This window comes from Dermochelys coriacea, chromosome 3 (assembly GCF_009764565.3).
Source record: "Dermochelys coriacea isolate rDerCor1 chromosome 3, rDerCor1.pri.v4, whole genome shotgun sequence".
NCBI lineage: Eukaryota > Metazoa > Chordata > Testudines > Dermochelyidae > Dermochelys > Dermochelys coriacea.
Window position 1 is genome coordinate 128,918,950 of NC_050070.1, and position 23,643 is coordinate 128,942,592.

The 23,643-nt window shown below is 42.6% G+C and overlaps 1 protein-coding gene across 1 annotated transcript in view; it reads right to left on the reverse strand.

Moving 5' to 3' along the window:
- Nucleotides 1–1,623: 1,623 nt before the first annotated feature.
- FRMD1 (FERM domain containing 1) overlaps nt 1,624–23,643 on the reverse strand; it is a 68,143-nt gene continuing 46,123 nt past the window's right edge. The window contains exons 7-14 of the mRNA XM_038397129.2: nt 20,896–21,051; nt 18,042–18,107; nt 17,781–17,849; nt 17,421–17,595; nt 9,156–9,491; nt 8,891–9,019; nt 8,028–8,107; nt 1,624–5,781 (exon numbers count right to left, since the gene is read on the reverse strand). Of these exons, the coding sequence (XP_038253057.1) occupies nt 5,494–5,781; nt 8,028–8,107; nt 8,891–9,019; nt 9,156–9,491; nt 17,421–17,595; nt 17,781–17,849; nt 18,042–18,107; nt 20,896–21,051 (1,299 nt within the window). The 3' untranslated portion in view covers nt 1,624–5,493. The remainder of the gene's footprint in view (nt 5,782–8,027; nt 8,108–8,890; nt 9,020–9,155; nt 9,492–17,420; nt 17,596–17,780; nt 17,850–18,041; nt 18,108–20,895; nt 21,052–23,643) is intronic.

The window sequence follows — 23,643 nt, forward strand, 5'->3', positions numbered from 1 at the left end:
TATAAAGGGAAGGGTAAACACCTTTAAATGCCTCCTGGCCAGAGGCAAAACCCTTTCACCTGTAAAGGGTTAAGAAGCTAGGATAACCTCGCTGGCACCTGACCAAAATGTCCAATGAGGAGACAAGATACTTTCAAAGCTGGGGGGGGGGGGGGGGACAGGGGGACAAAGGTTCTCTCAGTCTGTGTGTTGTTTTTTTTGCCAGGACCAGAGCAGGAATGCAGGTCAGAACTCCTGTAAAGGGTTAATAAGTAATCTAGTTAGATGTGTGTTAGATTCTGTTGTGTTTAAATGGCTGATAAAATAAGTTGTGCTGGATGGAATGTATATTCCTGTTTGTGTGTCTTTTTGTAACTTAAGGTTTTTCCTGGAGGGATTCTCTGTGTTTTGAATTTGATTACCCTGTAAGGTATTTACCATCCTGATTTTACAGAGGCGATTTTTACTTTTTCTTTAATTAAAATTCTTCTTTTAAGAACCTGATTGCTTTTTCATTGTCCTTAAGATCCAAGGGTTTGGGTCTGTGTTCATCTATGCAAATTGGTGAGGATTTTTATCAAGCCTTCCCCCATGAAAGGGGGTGTAAGGCTTGGGGGGAAAGACGTTTCCAAGTGGGCTCTTTCCCGGTTATTTTTGTTAGACGCTTGGTGGTGGCAGCAATAAGGTCCAGGGACAAAAGGTAAAATAGTTTGTACCTTGGAAGTTTTAACCTAAGCTGGTAAGAATAAGCTTAAAGGGTTTTTCATACAGGTCCCCACACCTGTACCCTAGAGTTCAGAGTGGGGAAGGAACCTTGACAGAACCTAATACAGCAAACCACTCAAAGAGGAGGAAATCCGAGCAGCCACTAAGCTATTGGCACCTCTTTAAAGGACTTATTTTTGTCCTCAGAGAGAATGTAAATTTTGTAATAAAAAAATTAAATGCAATTCATGCTCTGGGGAAAGAGACAGGTTCCTTACACATGGCAGATACTACACCAGCACCCAGATGCTATGGGAAAGAGGGTTCTTTAGAAAATAGTTCTTTAGAAATAAAGTTTGAGTTAGATTCTGGTGGGTGGCAGCTGATTTACCCAAAGGTGATCAGTATGGGGAGATGGTCCTCACACCACTGGGAATCTTCCAGAAGCTCTGAGTCCTGGAGCAGCAACTGTCCTATCCACAATCTAGAACTAACACCTCACTCTTGCAGAGTCTAATTTGTACATTTAGGCCCTGATTCAATTCCCATCAGTCTTTCTACTGATTTTAATCAGAGTTAGACTTAGTCCTGAAAACAAAACATGGATGAATTTGGGAACACTGCCTCTGTAAAAAAACCAAACAAAACAAAAAAAAAAAAAACAAACAAAAAAACCATCCACCCCACAACACACTTACTCTCTTCCTGCCAGTCCAACTGATAAAAACAGTTGCTTTAATGATTTGGTTAATGAGTTTTAACTTGTGGGGACTCTGGTTTAATATATACAGTGTGGAAACCCTCATCAGCAAGTCAAAAAACATTTCCTCAACCCAAATGCCCCTGGAAAGAATGTTATTTACATCTACTCCGTGAATCCATTCAAGTGTTTTTCTATCCATCCTTTATTACAAGTGTACATATATTTTTATATATATGTATGTATATTTAAATTTTTAAAAACAAAGATTCCTTTCATGGAAAGGAGAAACTTTTGCCATAAAATATAGAGTGACGTATACCATGAGTACATTACAGCTGTACAAACAAACATCGGCAGCTGGTTCCATATCATAGATAAAATGCTTATTTTTACCCCCACCACAACTAATCCAAAAACAAATAATAAAATAGAACTTCTAGATTTAAAGACAACAAAGTACATTACTAGTCAAAACAGTAGTGTCACATGAATACAGAAGAGACTGCATAATATATATTCACAGTGTTTGTAAGATATAGAGTGAGTCACTCTCAATCTAGACAAAAAAATGGGTCTGTTCTGCCTTTCATATGCATACATCAGTATCAATATGAGACGCATGTACCAACTGGATAAGACTGCCCAAAGTTTGGAGAGTTTTCTCTCCACACCAAATAAATAAATATATACATATATTTACACACAACCAGCAATTGTGTTCAATGGATACACATGGAAGAACTACTTTAACTTTTAGGCATTAGTGTTCCACCTCATTTGTAAATCAGACACAAACTTAGCACTTTAAAATACTGGCAGCAATAATTTAAAAATTGGAGAGAGAGTTTTCACATAATCTTGCTGGAATTGTGGGTCTGTTTGTTTCTAACATGCACAAAAATCAGTGATAAAAATGTAACTTCACTGTTTGGTGACAATGATCAGACTGGCACTTTAAAAAAAGTAGTCAACACTTCAGACAGTCCACTAGATTAGAATATAGCAAATATCCAAACATTAAAGGTAATTTATTATGGAAAAGAGTGAGCGAGCCTGCAGCATGTACATTCCTCTCCTCCCCTCCCCCCCCCCGCTCAGAGAACTTCCAGAGAGAAAAATACCTTGCTGGATTTTTACCCTCCACCTCCCCAGAATTGAAAATAATTGAAAGTGAGAGTCTTAACAATAGAAGGATTCCTGGAGGAATTGTATTAGAATGGGTGAGTGATTGAGTGAATTTAGCATTAAAGTGACAGCACTGTAGGCTGAAGTCCTCTCTTTAGATAGAATAGACAGCATGGCCAACAAAAGCAGCCCCAGACCCCCACCAGCATATCTCAACTCTGAGGTGGTCTCTCCAGGTTGAGGAGTGAAAAGGCAAGTTCAGTCTCCATGGAATGAGGTCACTTGTCTGCATGATCCTGGACTGAATCCACTTTCCTCAACTCATTTTACATGCTGTTCAATAGGCCTCTGGTAGTGACCAAAAGTTGCAACCATTAGACTGGGGCTGGATTTGTCTGATAACATAAGAATTAAAAGCTCTATCGCTGTCTAGACTCAAAGTAAAAATAATCAAGTATGATTTAGAAGGGTTTTGTGCTTTGCTGGGATACTCAAAGTAAACTGATGAATTCAGCATCATACAAATTCTAAAGAATTGCAAAGTAATAATAGCAATACCAGTGGAATAAAACGTGGTTACAGGTGACTGATAGGCTAAGACACTATCAAAAAATACATACTGGGGTCAGTATTGCATCTTTTCTACTAAGAGAATGTATTCAATGACATTACGTTAGTGGGTGCAGGATCTGGCCCACGGACACAGTGCTGAGAATGGGGAAATTGAATTCAACAAGACTCCCAATGACTTCATAGGAAGTTTTGCTCCATCACGGACTGACCCAAGATATGGAGTTCAGGAGTTACCAGTCAACTGTGAAGATTCTCATACACATAGCAAGTACAACACACTTTTACTCATGCACTCAAGCAGCCATCAGCTCAAATACCTTCTAAACATTTTCTGACCATAAAATACAGCAAAATATGTTGAGTCGGAGAGAATGCTACATGGCTGGTTTTGAGCATCTTAAGTTTAAGATCACTTCCTTCTCAAGATAACAAAGGATGACTGAAAAATGAAGACACCACCAAGAACCCTTGACTCATGTATAGTAAGTTAAATGTCATCTAAAGCAATAGGACAACTGGCATTTTCAACAGAGCAATGTTTGATGCATCTGCTGTTGTGAGATATACCTATCTGCATGAAAATCTTGTACCATAACTGATATCAGGGAGTTTCTGGCTTGGTTATTTTAATAGTTCACTTGCAATGCAACTATCGAACTGACTGCTGCCTAACATGGTAATATAATGCAGTTTTCCATTTGTGCTGGAATCACAGTGAACATCTTCCTCTTCAAAGGCTCAAACGGACTTTCAAAACTGCAATGACAATTTTAACTGTTTGACTGCAGCTTACATGGATTCAACTATTTTCAACTCTTTAGTGCAGCAAGATCAATACTGTACTCAAATTTTTTAAGTCAACAAGATGACATTTTGCTTTATTTTCTAAAATAATTATTCTTTGCTAAGGGGGATGTATGGAACATTGATTCGTTACATCATTCTTCTCCATTTCGCCAGGATGCAGCCTGGCCATGGGGTTATAGGTGATTGTGTCACTCCCTTTTCCCTTAAGTACTGCAGGTGGGAAAAAAAAAAAGGGGGGGGGGGAACAACACAATCACTTTTGTGAATGAAGGCAGAGAGCATTTCATCTCCAGACCTAAAATGAGCACTTTTTATCATATAGAACCAGTGCATGTATCCTTTCACACAACACTGGTATAGCTCCATAGCACTCAAAAAACCCCAAACCATAACCTTTGGACACAAACAACCACAAACATATCTCATGAGGTGCCTTACAGTCACCCTTCAAATGGGTGCCCCAATCAAAACCAAAACTGGGCATCATCACTATTAACTACTTTAGCCATCCTCTGAAATCTATTTCTCCATGTTCGGCCTCCAAAATTCAGAGGGTGAATTCATACGGAATTGAGGTTTTTTTTTGTTTTTTTTTTTTTTTTTTAAAGTGCCCTGATTCAAGTAGACACGATCATTCTTGGACAACTTCTCCAGTCACACTTCTTTCCTGAAAAGCCAATCAATTAGCACTTTCATCACGACTTCCTCAAAATCCAAACTGCCGAAAGCAGCGGAGTCATCCTGTTATTTTCCAACAATAACAAGGATGAAGACTGTATCTAGGGATCAATAGTGGAGGTTTGTAGCAATAGTTAGTGGCCAGTGGTTCCCATTTCGCTGCTCTAAAATGCAGTTAAAAAAACAAAACACAAAACAAAACAGTGGTACAATTGCTGGTATGTTTTTGGCTTGGTGGGGGAGGGAACCTAGAAACAAACCCACAATAGGACAGATCCTGCTCCTAGTGAAGCCAACAGTGAAGCTTCCACTGATTTCAAAGGGAGCAGGACAGGGTTCTAGGTATTACAGTGCTACAGGTCCATCCCCGTTGTTGATGGGCTGAGATATGTTTTAGGAGAAAACCGACAGTTGACAGTGGTGCCTCAGTAGAGTGAATTCAAGGGGATCACACACTGGATTAGCGTAACATTATGGGCACAAAAGGTCAGGAAGCAGGTGGCTAAACAAACAAAAAAAACACAACGACATGGACTCTAGTTCTTTTCAGGGAAGTCAATTCAATGTGCTCTCTGTGCTATTAGCTTATTAGAGGTTTTGGGCCAACTGCCCACTGGTATTTTAAACAAAAAAATTTGTCTGTTCTATTGGGGCAGTCCACTTTACCAGTGCGCTGGGTAGAGGACAGATATTCCAATGCCAGTATTTTTCTTTTTAATTAAAGTGCTTCCCTGTAATAAACTTGCACTTTTGTCAGGTTTGTTGGGTTGTGGCACTACTTATACATCCCTTAATAGGGTACAAAAGTCATTTACCAATCACCTGCGAGAACAAAAGCAATGTATCGTGCATTGATGAGGTATATATAGTAGCTTTTATTTCCCTAATGAGCAGTCTCCTCGGTTAGGACCTTGCCGACCTGGCTACACTACAAACTCCTCCGGCAGCTGGTCTTCTCCCAAGAGATCCAGAGACAGGCAGTTCATGGATCTCTTTCCATAGAGGGCGGACTTGGTTTTGCAGTCTACTGTTGAATAAACACAGCCGTAGTTGGCCAGCTTATCCTCCAGTGCACAACCAAACGTGTAGCTGTGGGAGGTGTCCGAAGATAACGTGGAGCTTAGTGGTGGATGCTGATGCTTGTAAAGACGGATGTCATCCAAACTCTGGCTGTGCTGGTCTGCACAGCTCCTGTCTTTAGGCTGTCTCACCTGATGGTTCAGTAAGACACAAATGAGGAAATAACTATGAGCTGAAACACAGCATTACATAGCCTAAGGATGCTGGCTCCTAATGCTCATCCTTAAACTGTTCCTGTTCCCTCAAACCACACCTCCCTCCCCTCCCTCCCCATCAGCTTTCTAAGGGCACTGTCTAAATGAAGAAGCTGTGAACCATGATGAAATTGTGAATTCACTTAACTGCCCATCTATTTCATCCAGATTCTGATCTCTGTACACTGTGTCCCCAGTATCAAGTACAATGAATGGAGCATCTGACAGGAGTAAAGTGTGGCTGAAGTGGCACTTCCTGGCAGAGCTGGGGAGGTCAGCTTCTGGCTACATATGAAAAACAAGCACTAGAAAACATTGGGATTGGGTCCACTAAGATTTTATGAGCTAAAAGGAAGGTTCAGAAAGCAACTGTGAAAACTGATGAGCTTTGTGTCTAACATTAACACAAATGCCAAGTACAATTAATCCACACATTACGTAGAAATGGAAAAATCGGAGCAGTGTACTAGCAGTAGCATTTAAAGGCAGAATTCATTTAGCATGAGCAATAGTGACCTGGCCTTTACTGAGGAATTACTGACCAGCCCTGGCTCTTGATAGTTATTCCTTAAATTGGTTTTAAGATTAAATTCTAGCAATATAGCATTCAAACAAAAATAACTTACCTTATCAATGCAGACATAAAATTTTGTCCACATGTATCGAGAGAAATGTTTAGTGTGTGTGTCTGTGTATATATATATATATATATATATATATATATATATATATATATATATATGAGAGAGAGCGCACGCGAGAGATTTCTCACACACACACACACACACACACACACACCCACCCCCCTTTCAAAAAGCACTCAGCATTGGCTCAACTCTTCTGCTATGCCAGGCTGACGACCCCAGCTCTGCCTTGAGAGAAGAGTTCAAACACAGAGTGCTTTTGAAAATCCTACTGATAATACAGTTATTCAGTTACACAGCCTTGTATACAAGAAAAAAAGGCCCAAAGTCACAAACTGACTATTCCGTATATAAATGCTGGTAAAAGAGGCAGCCATCAGAAAGAAAAGATCTGTTGAAATGTGTCAAACCTATATTTAAATCAGAACTATTCTTATAAAAAAAAAACTGTTAACGTGTCTGAATCTGGGGCCAAAATAGACTGAATATTATCAGTGGAAAGCACTGCAAGTGTGTGGTCAGAAACTGACTAATGTAAAAAGAAAAAAATCCACATCTTACTGAACATGTCTGCTCCCTGTATGTCTGAGTCACCTCTGTTCAACTTGACAGCAGAAATAAGTTTTTACTACGGTTTGCCCTGAAGAACCAACAGTTTTGGAAGAATAAGATGGATTCTAGTCTAGTCTAGTCTAATGGATCAATAAGAGACAGGTAAACTCCAAGTGGAGATTTATCACTGTTGACCAAAGAGGCAGAAAGACCCCAGACTGACTTGAAAGAGAGATGGAGGAAGTGTTTGCAGTTTAGGGGTGGAGGGAGGGAGGGGGAAAAAAGTCAGATTTCTTAGCTGAGCAAGTCTGATTTGGACTCAGAGGGAATAACTGGGGATCCCCATGACAGAGTCATATTAAAGTTTTTTCTATTACTATAGCCACACTTCTACATTTAAAAACTTCTCTAAACTTTTTTTATATTTCAGAGGGCAAGACAGTATTGCTTAAGACGCAGTACATTCTTTTGCCATACATAGTTCTTTTCTCAGAGACTTAGGGAAAAGAAAACGTAGACAGAAAACGTAGACAGAAAAGTTCAGCAAACAAGCAGCACAATGAAACAAACAGTAATAATTACAGATGGAGCAAAACCAGTCCCTCAGCTTTGAACCTCTTCCAACTTTAGAAGCAGAGAGGAAATTGAGTTTGCCTCTCAAATCCAAAATCACCCGAACGGTCTTGGCTCTGGTTTGGACTCAAAACTCGAAGTGGCTTATTTTCTATTTCCTTTTTGGAAGCCTAAATCCAAGGACAGTTTGCAAGATTTCAGTCTTGCTCACTCCAAACCTTCTCATTATAATTTGGATCCAAATGTTGCCTCCTCATCCCATCTCTAGTAGTAATTACTGGTCAACTTCTGGTCTCACTTATGCCAGTGTAAATCCAGAGGAGCCCCTCTGACTTGATTTACAGCTGTGTAAAGGAGAGCAGAATTTGGCCTAATATCCACAGTCAGATCCACTAGCCTGCTGTTTCCTCTCACCTGATGAAGAGATTCCACACTTTGGCCTCTCATTTTTAGCAGTGTGACTTGTACCATAGGGAGAGGCTTCTGTTTAAGGGCTGCAGAGGAAGAGATTAAAATTCAGATTATAGATTTGCACTGAAACATTTACAGCAGTTCATGTGAAAAGAATTTACAATACATCTCCTCAGATGGTTACAATGTTCAGCTAGTCCCATACCACGCACCTCCCAAGCTCATTTGAAAGACACTCTCAGATGTTGTTTCAGTCACTAATACTCATGGGTCTTTCAATCTCAGGGCTGAGGCCAAAAGGCTGAATTAGAACAAACAGCATTATCAGGGCTATTTCAACTCCCTAGTTTCATATTCACATCAGTCTCACCCGGCTTTAACGCTTGGAATGTGACAGATTCATGGGTCAGAAGGGACCACTATGATCACTGGAGGCCTGCATAACAAGCCGCAGAACCTCACCAAGCCCAACAACTTGTGATTGAACACGTCTGCCTTTCACAACGTACATCAGTCAATTTCTTTGCTGGAAAGGCTTACGTACGTTTTCAAGTCACACAGAAGAAGTGTTCACGAATCAATTAAAAAAATCTGAGATGGGTAAGGGAAAAACAGAGGCCATTATGGGAGGACAGGGACTATGTTGCCGTATAATATAGCACACTTGCATTTCACCTCTATAGGACCTGGCTTCCAGTCTGGTCTTAAGCCACAGAGAGATAACTGAACTGTAACACTCAGAGTCAATTCCCAGCACGCCTGCCTTGGAATCTCTTCCGGATGATTCTGTGCTTGCCATGCACATCTCCATGAAACTACATGCAACCTCGAGGGGAGCATGGAATGACTACAGAAAGCCAACTCACCTTGACAGCAAAGTGCATCTAAAGCAAGAGAACTGACAGACTCTCCTTTAGCTGCCTCCTCCAACTGGTTTCTCTCTACAGGTTCATCCACAGGCACCTCCTCTGGCTCATCCACTGCCAGCTCAACCTCTGGAAGAGACAGAAGAGCAGTTAACATCAGGTCTCTACTCTACCAAGTCATTTGAAGTTTCATTACCTCCTCCTTTCTAGCACAACAGCATGGGACCAGGGTTGTTAAACACTACATGCTCCCCCACTTCCTTACCGCCATCCTGAGAGTCATCTTCAGCTCTCCCTTTGCCACCACCGTCAATACCAGAGCTGCCATAGCTAACGGTCGAGCTGCATGATTTCTCCTTCCGATGAACCCGGTCGATACCAAAGGGCTCATCCACGGACATTTCCACTGACATCCTGTGCCTCGAATCAGCCTCAATGCCAGACGTGTGCGAGCTGCCGTGGCTCCCAGTTGATTGACGAGATAGTCGATTGTTCCTCCGGCTGCCCCCACTGCTGCCACTGCTGTGGGAGTGTTTATCTGACGGGTCAAGGTCCATCTCCAGAGTGTCACTGATGTAGGATTCTCGATAACGCTTCTTCTCTACAGACGGGGGGCAGGGGGAGAAAAGGAACCAATGAGAGATAAAACAAATTAAATCCGAACAGATACTAAAATTAATTGATTCTCTTCACCATGACTCCTGCTTTAGAGAAAACCATTGTAAGGAGTAGGACCCTCAAGAAGGGAGACTGTCCTGAGTTTCATGTGGGACGGTGGTCTGTTGCGGTTTCAGCACGCTGATCAGCGAAGGGCCCATAATCTGAAAGAAATGGGTGGGTTCGGCGCAACTGTAGGGGCACAAGGGAATTGTCTATAAGTGGTAGGCAGTGGATGAAAGGGAACATGAGGCTATGCCCCCACTGGGAACATATCTTAATTGGGTCCCTCCCCACAAATTTCTATAGCAGGTCCTGGGGTCATTCAAACAAGAGATAGCAAGATGCTTAGCTCTCTACACCGAACAGACCATCCCCAGGACCAGTATTAAGCACAAAAAGACCAAATTTTCTTCTTTGCTTCAACCCCTTTCCACCAGTCTGGCAGAACAGAAGGGCTGAAAAGTTAACAGATCTCCTCAGGCAAAGATCCTCCCATGTGCATCAGCTCCTACAGCAATCCACAGATTAGATGGTGGGTCTGCAACACTACTGCATATCACACTGAGGCTCCTTGGCAAAGAGTCCCCTTGATCTTCACAAACAACTCTCACCTCAGACCTGACACACTCATGAACACCAAACACGACTTGCAGGATAGTTATCCATAAGGAGTAACATCTAAGGTATCTACAGAAACTTGTAACCTGTCAAGATTCACATTCATTGCAAGAAGAAAAGGAGTACTTGTGGCACCTTAGAGACTAACAAATTTATTAGAGTATAAGCTTTCTTGAGCTACAGCTCACTTCATCGGATGCATTCCGATAAGTGAGCTGTAGCTCACGAAAGCTTATGCTCTAATAAATTTGTTAGTCTCTAAGGTGCCACAAGTACTCCTTTTCTTCTTGCGAATACAGACTAACATGGCTGCTACTCTGAAACCATACATTGCAAGATGTCTGTATGGGTAATATTGAAGGAATTATGTATTTATACTGAATGTCTACTTTATGGACTGGGAGTAAAAAGTTAGTCACCAGGGGATGTGTCTCATGATGGCCCATTCAGGCAGGAGGGAGGTGTCACCCCACCCTGTTTAGCCAGTGATGCAATGCAAGGTTCAACTGACTGGTCTTGCTCCAAGACTTTCAGTGGAAAGCTAATGGAGACAACTGAAGCAGATAGGAGACCACCCTTCCTATGAGTAAAGACAAAAACCTGTTTTTTTATAACAGAGAATTTGGAAAGACACTGTGGATCCATGCACTGAAGAGACATCTTGAGGAACAGAGGTGTTCTCATTAAATACTCGATCCTGATTCCTGTGAAGCCAGCCAGCTCTGCAACAGACAAACTTTGGGGGAGGAAAACCTAATGGCTGCTACTCTGAAACCTGTAGATAAGAAAGGTAACTATTAAGTGCAGACCCACATTCACATTTTATTATTTTGTTTTGTATTGCAAGTTACCAGTGTTTTCATCACACTTGTTTCTAGTAAAATCTTTATCCTTTCACCTGTGTCAGGGGCTGGGTATCACACAGGAATGCTTCAAAGGGGCTTGGGGACTGGGGTGCATCTATTGTTAACTTGCAAGGCAAAGAGCTGGCACAGCCCAGAGGAGAGGGCTTGAGTGGCTGTGACACCAAGCACCCTGTCACATGCTACATGCTATCATAATAAGCTTTGTGCAAAATATGCTGGGTGAGGTATCATTTGAGAACTAATAACTCACTGATCATTAATATTCTTCCATGATGCATGTCTGCAATGTTTATGAAGAGTTAGGACATATTCTGGAATGATTACTAAAGAGTGTTTAAAACAGGTATGCCAGGCAGTTGGTAAACAGGTCTGTCTTAGACAAAGGAACTGTGTTTTCCCCACCTGGGGGTTGCTTCCAAAGTTCTGTGAAAGAGAAGGAGAATGTGCTCACATATTGAGTAAACAGACCCGTTAAGCTAACAAGGAGGGGGAGGCAAACCTCTCTCTAACAAATGGGGGAGAAGGGAGCATGGCATCTGCACCCAGCAGGAGAGAGAAGTTAGGTTTTGGTTTTACTTTTCAAAGAGTCCATTTCAAAGATTTACTATTTATAAACACAGGGGGTTGAACCTCAAGCGATAAGCAATTGAATCAACTGACTGTATACAATATTATTGAGTGAGGTCTTTTCTGAAAGCTAAGGACATACTGGTGAACAGTAATGTTGTGCAATATATGTAAATACTATATGGGTAAATGTTGATTCTTAATGATATTGTGGCCCCAGATTTTAAAACTAATAGGGAGAAACAGGTTCCCTTCCAGACAGGAGAGAAGGCAGCTATTTACCTGTCTCCTTCATAAATTAAGCATGGTGTGATCAGAAACAACGGGAGCTCCATTTATACAGAATGTCAGCAGGGGGATGGGGGGAAACCAGCATGAGGTCATCCTGCCTCTTGAAACAAGTTCATTGAACTTTGGAAGATGTAAGTAAGGAGAGAAGCAATCTTTGGCATCCATCACAAGACAGACAAGTTTCAGAGTAGCAGCCGTATTAGTCTGTATCTGCAAACAGAAAAGGAGTACTTGTGGCACCTTAGAGACTAACAAATTTATTGGAGCATAAGCTTTCATGAGCTACAGCTCACTTCATCGGGAACAGAACTCTTGTGAGCTGAGAAAGATTGGTCCTTCAACTAAGGGTGCTTGAAGTCTCTGGGAAATAAATACAGGTGAGAAAAAACATCTTTAACAAAGCTTGTACCTTGTTAAATTAAGTTCTAGACTTTTAGATGCATGTTTTACGATTTTATTTGCTTGTGACCCTTTTTAACTTTATTGCTTTTACTTGGCATCTCTTAACCTATGACCTCTTGTTAATAAATTTCTTTTATATTTACTATAAACCAACTCAGTACAGCATTTAAATGAAAGGGTGCATTTACCCCAGTTAAGTCAATGAACTGTGATGTACTTTTGTGTCTCTACAAAAGAAATTTTTATTATTTCTCTGAACAGTGCAGGAGAAGGCTGGACATTGCAGAGCACAGGGTTTGGGGCTGGGAACGAGTTGGGGTCACCTTGTTGGTTGTAACCAAGACTGGGGTCAGAGCTGCCGGACCCGGGCTGTGAGAGACATGTATACTACTTGCTGACTGAGTACCCCAGGCTGGTTGCTACAGTAGCAAGGCACTGAAAGGCATGGAGTTGCAGGGCAAATGGTGACAACCCGACTGGTCTGGACTGCTGCCCGACCAGACTGTCACAGTACCTGAAAGGGTGGTGATGTTTGAGAGTGGACACCCAGCTAGGCCTAGGCAAGACTCCCTCACGCAGGAGGCAAGGGACAGCAAGGGACTCACACTGTGCTCCATCTATTCTGAAGGCAACAGTCAGCAGGCACATTTTAGTGCAGTCTCAGGGCTGCTGTAAAGTATGACAAAGCAAATATGCAATCAGTCCCAAGCCAGGGAGTCTCAACCATCTTCTCTGTGCCTCCCATTCCTCTACCCATTGTAATTATATAGCCCCCATCACGCTAGTATCCGCACTCTTCAGATAAACATCCTCACAACACGCCGAGACATATGAAGTGCAATCCCCCCCATTTTACAGGTGGGGAATGGGGGCACAGAGAGATTAAGTAACAGTGGATATTGGGTGCAGCTGGGAACCTAGGCCAAGCACTGATGGGGACTGCTAGACTTACTGGCTTTTGGAGTCCCCATGCAGGATTTCACTACCTGAGCCAGCATAATCACTTTCTCTTCCCCCTTTCCCCACTCCTGCAAGCAAGATCAGACAGTGAAACACCTTATCTACCCGGCAGCGGGATGGGAAAGGGAGCCAGCATGTGGCCCATTTTCATCAATCCCCGGTTGGGGCTCAGCGAATGCTAAAGCCAGCTCTAATCCACCTTCCTCTGAGGACCTGTGAGGTCTGGCGGGGTTGGAGATGGGAACCATATGCCACAGCGCTTTAGGTTTCTTTTTAGACAGTCTCTTTAGTGAGTCACTACTGAGCCCTTTATGCACTCATACATATGTAAGCTACCGTCACATTCCTTGTGCTGGTTTACCCTCCTACCTCATCTCTCTCCTTCTGCACCCCCGACTCCCTTCAGGCATGCTGGTCACATCAAACTTGTCACGAGTGCTTAGTGCTGTGTTTAATTGCACCCATTGTGTAATTGTGGTGGAAGAAAGAGGAAAGCAAACTCAAGAGTAAGAGGGCAAGGCTGTGGCAGAAAATGAACAAGGAGGAAAAAAGTGAACCTGAACCAGACCACCAGGTGGACGCCTGGGTTGCTCACCACATCCCATCTTCTACTGGTGGGCAACAGAAGTGAACTCAACCTACTGAAGTTCTTATTAACAACCTTTAGGAAGTGGGAAGAGAAGGGAGCTATCCTATAAAATGAATTGATTTAGTTTATTTTTGGGTGTAATTTAACATCCAGATCCTTAAGGACTTCAGCCTTCCTTGCAAGCAATGCACAATGTCCCTGCTCCACCTATCATTAAGTGACATGACCTCAGTCTTCTCCACATTATGCGGAGCTCTGTCTAATGCCTAGAGCTCTGGATAGCACACTGCTTTCCTAAGGACTAAAAGAAGGCAACTGTACCCTCCCCCCCATTTTTATACCCTCCTGCTCACTAGTTTCTGTTATGGAGTTCAACTGCCAAGATAAATAAGGGCGATCATAAGCGTCCACAAAGTGCTCCCCATCCCAATACAAATGGATTCTTTGGATTTTTTCCCAGAATAACTTTTCAATACTGGATTTATGTGAGGAGGAGCAGGAGCAGGAGATCAACAATATTTTAAAATACAAGCCTAGCTGACTGATGGAGTCATTATGCTGTGGCTGTACAAACTATTAACCGTAGGCAACTGAAATTATTGCCAGGGCTACTGCTTTAGATACCAAACTGAAAGAGACAGGGAAACCAGGAAGGAGTGTTCTTCTTTTCCATGCAAGCTGTTCCCAGCCATTCTTCCATACACTCCTCACCTTTCCTTCTCAAGCCAACATAAAAAAGGAAGAACTTGAAGAAAAGTCCCTCTCCCACCCCAGATCCCATCTGTCTCCTTAGAAACTCTTGTCATCCTCCTCCAATGCCATTCAGTCTGCTTTTCAACAGTGAGGTTTAACAGACCTCCCACTCCTTCAAACAATCCTGGTTTCCACATTTGAGAGGAATTTTAGTGGCTAAGTCCACTGAAGCAGAGATATTGGACTTTGAGCCACTACTGCTCTTTTTGAGCATGGAGAGAGGAGCTGCTCATGACATCTATCAGGTATTGTTGGGAAAAGGAACTAATGAAGCTGCACAAACTCTAATTTTATTTATTTATTTATTTTTTAAAAGTGACCAGGAATTTTGGGTGCCCAACTTAAGTAACCTTGAAGGTAATTGATTTTCAGAGAGTGAAGAGGATTCCCCACTCTGAAAATCAGGCCCTGCAATGTGTCAAGCTGGGAATCCAAAAAAAACCACTAGTCCCTTTTGAAAGTCCTGGCTATTAACTTTGATTTAGATTTTGTGGCTCCACAGAGAGGGCTTGCAAAGTTAAGATGAGGATTGTTTTTTTAGATTAAAAAAAAGTAAAGCTGTATAACAGTGACTGCATATTTAACATTCTGAAGTGTCATCCCCTCCAGTAGCCATGTGTTCAGTCATTCAGAATTAATAGTTTTAAATTCATAATACTTAGCACTTACATAGCCCCTAGGCTTGTAAGGGTGTATTAGTATCATTGTCCCCATTTAAGGGACATTTGAACTTATTTACAGACAGCAAATATTAATCCAAATGATTGTAAATCAGCAGAGCACCAAGAACATGAGGTGGGGAAGAAAAATCATACATTAGGTATTAAAAACCAACAGAAGCAAAAATAATACCACATTTTTATATACTATGCATTCTGATGGATTAGGAGACACCCAGCTGGCTATTAACATTATTATTTCTGAGATGCATAATTTACATCTTAGCTAAGATCTGGTGAATTAGAGCAGCCAGACAGGGAGAGATTCACCCCAGGTGTGGAGTAAAACAGACATGTTTTGGTTGAGTTATGTTACCTAGGCAACCTACAATGATCATTCTTAAAATGAAAAGCAATAACCAGCTATAAAAGGTCTGTGGAGCTGAAAATGTCTCACTAAATTAAGACAATGTGAAAGTATTTTGATGAGCAAGGTAGCTTGTGTGGCAGGCCGAGAAAGTAGGTTCTGTATGTCCAAGCACTTAGTAGCTTAGGGACTGATCCTGCTCCCATGCTTTTAAAAAGCAAAACTCCCAATTACTTCAGCAGTGGCAAGACTGAGCCCACCTGCACTAGAAAACTGACTGAAAACAGCACTGAAAACAGTTGTCAGCAGGGGTCCTCCTGTATTGGTGTTCAAAGGTGTTTAAATGCTAGTATAGGAGATGGGATAAAGCTATTTTCAAAACACTAGTCCTGGGAGAACTTACTGCTCACAGTCATCAGTAATGGGTCAATTTTCTTGTGTGGATAAGACTTGAAAGCTGTAAAAGAAATGGAATTTTTATGTATGCACTGAACTCCCATTAAAGTCAATGGGAGTTGGTGCTCAGCACCTCACAGGATCGAGTCCTAAATAAGCCACAAGGGAATGGGAAAGAACTATCAGAACTCTCTCTCTCTGTGTGTGTGTGTGTGTGTGTGTGTGTGTGTGTGTGTGTGTGTGTGTGTGTGTGTGTGTGTGTGTGTCACAAGTAGAGCCCACTTTGACTCCTGACATTTATGCATTTCCAAACCTGCTGCATTTTGTTTTCACAAATATTACAAGATTTGCCAGACTGGGTTGAGACCAATGGTCCATCTCGCCCAATATCCTGTCTGGTACAGTTGTCAGCACCAGACACCACAGAGGAAGGTGCAAAACCTCCATAATGGCAGTCGTAGAATACCCTGCCCACATGCATTGTGTTAGTGTTTAACAGCATTCTTTAGTGGATGACAGTTACATGTCATTGATTGGAACCCATATTCCTCAGTGACCTCCTTTACACATGGTAATTGTGATTAACAGTGAACACAAAAAACTGAACACAGAAAAGGACCATACGAGAAGTGACCAATGGGTCATCTTGCCCTGTATCCTGACTCAGGATAGCCAATGCTCACTGGTTCAGAGACAGATGTAAATTCCCCATAATTAACCCAAGTGGGCAATACTATACCACAGGAAGAAGTTGCTTCCTGGCCCCTTCTAGGGATCATCTTAAACCCTGAAGCCACAGGATTGACCACTCATATCATTTTAATCACAATTTATATATTAAGGGTATGTTTAAAGATATATATTAGAGGTTATGCCCATGTTACAAACATGAGCAACATGTTCCAGATGGTTATGAAGTAACCTCCTGAATGGCTGGACTCAATCAATCTATAGCAATTGATTAACCATTTAGAAACCCTTCATAAATGGTACCTTTAATACAGTAGTGTGACCATGATTTGTAGCATACCTTGAGTAACTGCAGATCCTACAATTCAAATCTTTTTCAGAACTTACTAAAGGTCAAAAATATCTTAAGGTAACAAGTTTATGTGAGTTGAGCAGCCAACAAGCGAGAATCACCACTCACTTCAGGAAAGGAGGAAATCTCCCTTTGTCTCTAGTGAGAAAATCCAAGTCCTGCAGTGGGAGTCATAACCATTTCATGCTAACCAATGGGAACAAACCTGATCCCCTGTCCTTCCTCTCACCATCTTCACTTTCATGACAGGAATGCTATCAAATAAGAAGCCACTATGAAGTAACAGTAACAAACCTACCTACCTACCTACCTTCCTGGCTCTTTTCCCCTCCTCAAAGGAGTCTGCCCCCCATCACATACCTTCAGCCTCCTCCAGCTTTCGGATCTGCTTCAGCACCGGCTGGATGTTCAAAAAGAGTCGGTGGCTGTTGCTCAGGAGCTGCAGCAAGTGCCGTGACCGGAAAGGGCAACCCGTATAGTACACCAGCTTCCGGGCAGAGGGCAAACCGTCCGGCTGGATCTCAAATTTTTTCCCCTGAACAAACAGAAGGAGCGATCCCAGAACAACGAGGAGAGGCATGTTTTCAGTCAGTGACAAAGATCAATACATTTTTATTTATACTAGTAAAGCTTGCATGGCAATGCAGGCAAGCCAACAGCTTTGCCAGGTTCCAAGCTGCCTGCCTTCCAGACAGATGCTCCATATTCTGCTACACTCACCAGAAACCCAAGTTTCCCAATGTGTGACCAGGGGAAGTCGTAGAGCAGCTGGCTGACATGGTTCACCTCCTGCAACGTATCAAACACACAATGACACAAGGGCTAGCGGATATAAAGGGGGGGAGGGGTTGCAAGGAATTCACATGCAATCAAGAATGTGAAATACAGAGTCTGGTGAACATAAAGGAGACAGGGAGAAGGGAGTGCTGAGGGCTAGATGAAGTTAATGGTACATCAATAGCTTTCATTTCATTCTGTTACCTGATAGATGTGAATTCCTTTAAGGGTGAGGCCTAGGACAACTGTCGGGCGATCTTCCTTCTTATCCTATAAGAACATAAAGGTCTGAGGTCAAAAAGGTAACCCATACACACAGAGATCTGCCCTGACTTTGGAAGGTACTGTAACAGAGCTGCAGCAAGGTTATCCCAATTCAGCAAAAGTTATTAGAATTTCATATCTCCCCCTTCCCATTTGGCTGGGTTTTGTGCATCCATTTTCACACTGAAAAACACTTGCACTGAATTAAACATCACACTTGTGTAGTTCTTTTCATGCTGGGGTCTTCAGAGTTACACCACATACTGAACACCTAAGACAACATGCAGTCATTGAAGTGGAATCCAATGGCTTTACTGAATTTAGAGCAAAGTCATTTATTTAACAAAGTGGTTATTTGTAGCTGATGGCCCCTTACTTCAATCTGCTTCCACTGCTATCCCCAGGAACACACCCACTCTTCCCCCATCTGCACAGCACAGTAGAGACAAACAAACTTATTAGGTTCACTTGTCCCAGGTCCTTCTTGCCAGGGCAGAAATGTTCCCACTAGTGGCGCACCCTGGAGGTGCAGTTCAGCAGCAGGGGTTAATAAAGCCTCATAGGTGGAATGACTTGGTGTTTGTTAATGCAGCTTTGGATCTCACTTTTTAGCATTTTCTCTGACCTCAGTATATACTGTAGCATAGTTTTATACTTAAGGCTTTTAAAAAAAATTAGGATCATTATCCTGTTGTACCTGTGCTGCAACTTGATGGACACATGGGCTCTATCACTGACAGTTCTATTCTATTTGAGATTAGTTCACGTAAACATGTTCTGGATTCTTTTTATTTCCTTAAGCAACATATACCTCCTAAGACATGCCAGTGATATAGAGTCGCACACACCTCCCCTATCGGGGGGCGGGGGGGGTTGGAATTTCTTGGGAACTAAAACAGAATAACTCCAAACCACGGTTATAAAGCTCAGACCTTAACATAAAACTTCCACTATTCCCATCCTGCACTGGTTAAGATACAGGCCTCATGCAACTATACTTAACTTTCCTTCTACTGGGGATGGGGTGGTAAAAGAGGGAGGCAGAAGGTGGAAGTCTAATTTAAAATGGTTTGAAAGATGTCAGCTTTATCTAATCCATAAATTGGCCTGGAGAGGGGATGCAGATGTGAGCCTTGCCAGCCTAGAGGCCAAGAGATGTGAGACTGCTCTTAAGCTCACATCACCCATAAGTTGACACAATGCACTGCCACACAAGCCACCAGCAGCTGGTTCCTCCGACACACTGTCCAAATGGGCTGGTGCTTCATCATCCAAGGGCGGGGAGTGGAGAGGGGGGAGAAAAGAGAAACTTGCTCATGCCAGTATTCTTGCCTCTGTGGTGGAGGTAGCAGTGGGAAGGACAATGCTTTGTGGCCATAGCAATGTATGTAACAGTTAACTATGCTACAATTCAAGATAGACAGGAATTCAGGTATTAAGGACAACAGATTTCACACCCGTCATGCCTCTGGACATAAATTGTATCATGTCCTGCTAGTGCGTTTCTTATAGCCTTCAAGTGCAAGCCAGAATGTCTTATGACAATCATTAATAGCATTAGAGTCAAAGCAGGGAAAAGATGAAGGAGTGGATGCAACTCATGAGAGGTTAAATCAACATCATTAGAATCTGATCCCAAATTTGAACTTATTTCTTCTAGAGAATCTGAAGCTTTCTTCTTGATGTTTCCCAGTAAGTGGAGCATCTCAGAGATTTCACGGAATGAAACAGGCCTCTTAAGCTTTTGGTGCCTCCTAGACATAACCTTGCTTGAATGTGACCAGCACAGAAAGACAGACTGGATCAGGAAGCCTTTAAATTATTCAGTAAGCTCTGGCAAAGTGGACTGCATGCATTCAGGAAAAGTCCTGTGCATCTCCTAGGACCTGGTTTGCTTAAGTGGGAAAGGAAACTCACCCAGGGGGTGAATATGTGCTCTTTGACTCCGGATATTGCCCTTCCATTGCCTACACTAGGTCACTTATCAAGTCAAAATGCAAGAGGGATCTCTTCACCTCCCCACCCTGTAACAACATCTGCCTGGGAGCAAACAACTGGAGTGACTGGAGGGGAGGAAGTAGGTGGCAAAAGGAAATAAAATAACTAGATTAAAAAAAAAAAATCAAACCAATCTGAAAAATATGCACACCAAGAACAAAGGTACAAAAACCTCATTTGGGCACACTCGGAGCTAGACTGTAAGCTCTTTGGGAGCAGGGACTGTCTTTTTGTCCTGTGTTTGTAAAGCCCCTAGCACAAAGGGCTATGCCTGGGTGCTATGATAATACAAATAAATTTCTTTCACTGTTTCACAGCACTTGAATGCCATGGGACAGACCCTTAGATTAGCTTTTCAACAACCCCCAAAGATCCATCTCCCTCATCTGATAACATAGGGCTTCTCAGTGTTTTCCCCCTCTCACAACCCCACGTTCAGTCAGTCCTCAGTTGCACCCAGAAATACTCGGCAACAGTTGCTGTGGCACTACACAGAACAGGGTGCAATGGAACGGGAGCAGACTCCCAACTACTCCGAGAGAAGGGAGGCTGACCTATTTGGGGGGCCGTGAATCAAAGGCTGGGAACTTAAAAGGTGTTTCCTCCTCTCTACCAAATGAGTCTGCCATGTAACTGTATTTGAGCACATCAATGGAATCTCCCCAGATACAAATTAATTCACTCCCACATGTGGCAAAGCCTCTGCTTTTAACATTAGGAGGCACAACGTTTATAAAGTGAAAACCCAACGACGCATTTATCTTTGACAAAAGGATGATATAAGCAGCTGTTTAACCTTCTGTAATCTGTAATAATGGACAGGCACATCTTCCAGTAAACAGGACTCCTTAATGAACTTCAGGATTGCATCTTTAGCAGTCAGACCATGCTGTTCTCGGTGCATCTCTGGAGCATGCTTCAAGATATAGTCACTCCCCCTCTTTGCAATTATCTGCCACAAAGGAAAGAGACACAGTCAGCACTTTTTCAATGATCCCAACATGAGGCAGCTGGGTCAACAGCAAGGATCAAACAAGAGTGGAAATGAAAGCTCTTTCCCAGTTAACCTGACCACCACCAGGAACATAAGTTCACGGAACTTTCCCTCTCTTTTTGAGGAGCCAGCATTTAGATTTGCCCAAAAGATACTAGAGAATAATGTCTCTGAATAGGTCTCCCTTAAGTATGTGTCAAAATCATAACATGCAACACCTAAGCGCAATAAAACTATCGTTTTTGGTATTTAATATTTGTATTCTCTAGTCCTGGCAATTCTTCTCCAGGTTTCAGTTTTGCTAAACACTTACACACAGCTATCTAACACACTGCTGTATTCTGCAGCCATGGCCCAAAACACTGCAGAAATGCTAGTGTATGCATCAATAATAATTACACATGGTGCTTATTTAGCAGTGGCGTTCACCTTCACATGCTTTATCAATAACTAACTAAATACACCTCCCATTGCCTCTGTGGAGGTAGGCAAGTATTACTATCCTCTCATTTTATAGATGGGAAAATTCAAATCAAAGTTAAGTGATTTGCCCAGAGCCAATGAGTGCCAAAGTTTACAGCTCAGGAGTTTCTGGCTCCTGGTCTTGTGCTCAGACCACTCAGCCATGTGTAACTGTAGAATAATGCAGTATTGTAGGGTAATGTTAAAGCATTCCCCCACACAGGAAAGGCTGGGTTGGGAACAGTTGCAACAGAGGTAGAAAGAAACTTATGCTAAACTTGCTTCTTCACAAAGCCCTATTACACAGGACATTTAAAACTAGACTGCAAAGCATCTGAGAATATCCAACAGGGAGCAAACTGCCCAAGCAAGGATATGGACAGTTACCAAAACTGAGTATTTTCCATAGTTATATTAAGCTCTTCTTATACAAACTCCCTGCTTCTCCCTGTGCACAGGCCCATGTGACTATAATCATCCTACCAAGGCGGCTGAGCTCCATCAATGTCACTCTTGATCTTATCAGCCAGCAGCTGTACAGCATCACGAGGCTATAGTTGGGAGCCAAGTCCAGAGTTCAAAGCCAGATTTCCCACTTGCTAGCCTGCAGCTCCACCCTTTATATTAATTATTATTTGGGTTGCAGTAGCCCTCGGCCACTGATCTGAACCAGATGCTGCTGAAGAAGTAGATCGTGCAGTGTCTCCCTGCTGTACCCTGGGGATAGGAGGAGAAGCATCCCCCTGGATGCCAGATTTTGCTACCTGTAATAATAAATCATCTAGATGGTTGGAGCTGTGGCTCAGTGTAGCAGGGCTGTGCTCAGCCTTGGCCTTTGCAGTGTTTGCAAGATTAAAAAAAGATTGATAGCCGCCCTATAACAATCTCTGTCAGACCCACCTTCTTAAACCGTTTGGAAACTAGGTGTATATATTCCAGGTGTATATCATCTGGGAACTGCAATTTCCAGGGTGTGGAAGAGAGTCCAGTGGGAAGAATTCTGTCAGGGATCAGGAAGTATTTGTGCACAGTGGGAGGAGAAGTAGCTTGGGGCTCATGAATGTAAAAGTCCAGACTTGCCCTGCCTCTGCCACACCTGCCTCCTGAGGCCATTCGTTTCTTCTGCATGGAACCCTTCCCCTCCCCGACGCTTGGAAACAGCGGGGGTTGGAGGGGAAACAGAGGCAGAGAGGTGAGGAGACTTGCCCAAGGATACACACAGCAGGTTGGAGGCAGAGCCAGTAGAACCCTGGCTTCCTGACTCCCAGTCCAGAGCATCATTCTCTACCTCCGTCATTTACTTGCATTCTCACTGACTGTGGTGGTTCACTTTTCATCTGTGTGTAAGAGCAGAGTAGGAAATGGTGCAGGAAGCAGTCTGCAAATTGCATGTTTGTGTGCTCCTTCCAAAGATACTGGATGGCCAGAAGACACGACTGGTTCATTCATTGCCCTCAGGCAAAGTTAGTCACCATAAAGGGTTAAAAAAAAAAAAAAGACACCAAATTATTCCCAAACACCCCAAAAATCCATAAAAATGGAGTGTGGAAACTGAAATCTTTAAAGTACATACTAGAAGCACTGGACAATGAGACAAGTGACTTACCAATTAGTGGCCAAGAAACCATACCCAGAGTGATTACAATGAAATTCTCAGCTGAGTCAAGTCAGAATGAGAAGTCACCATGGTATCCTTTTCTCTCCGTTTTGACCAACTGGTGTTGCCCCTCATGTACCGCCACCCTGCACTGAGCTCAGTCCACCCCACAGGTAAATGTGATGGGGCCAAGGTACTGAAGATAAGTTTTACTTGTCTTCAGCCCCTTGAGCTTTTCCAGAGAATCTTAGGATGCAAAAACAAATGCATTTCAATGCATTTTATTTCTGAAAATATTTGCCCTTTAACTGTTGGATTCAGACCGGGAAGAACAGAAGCCTCAGTGGAGAAAAAGCCTTGTTGGATTCATCCCACGTACAGCGACAGAGCCTGGGAAGTCCTTGCTGCAACTGCAGATGATTCTGCTTCATTCTCATGGTGAAAAAAAAAAACAAAAAAACAAAAAAACAAAAAACACAACAAAAACAAAC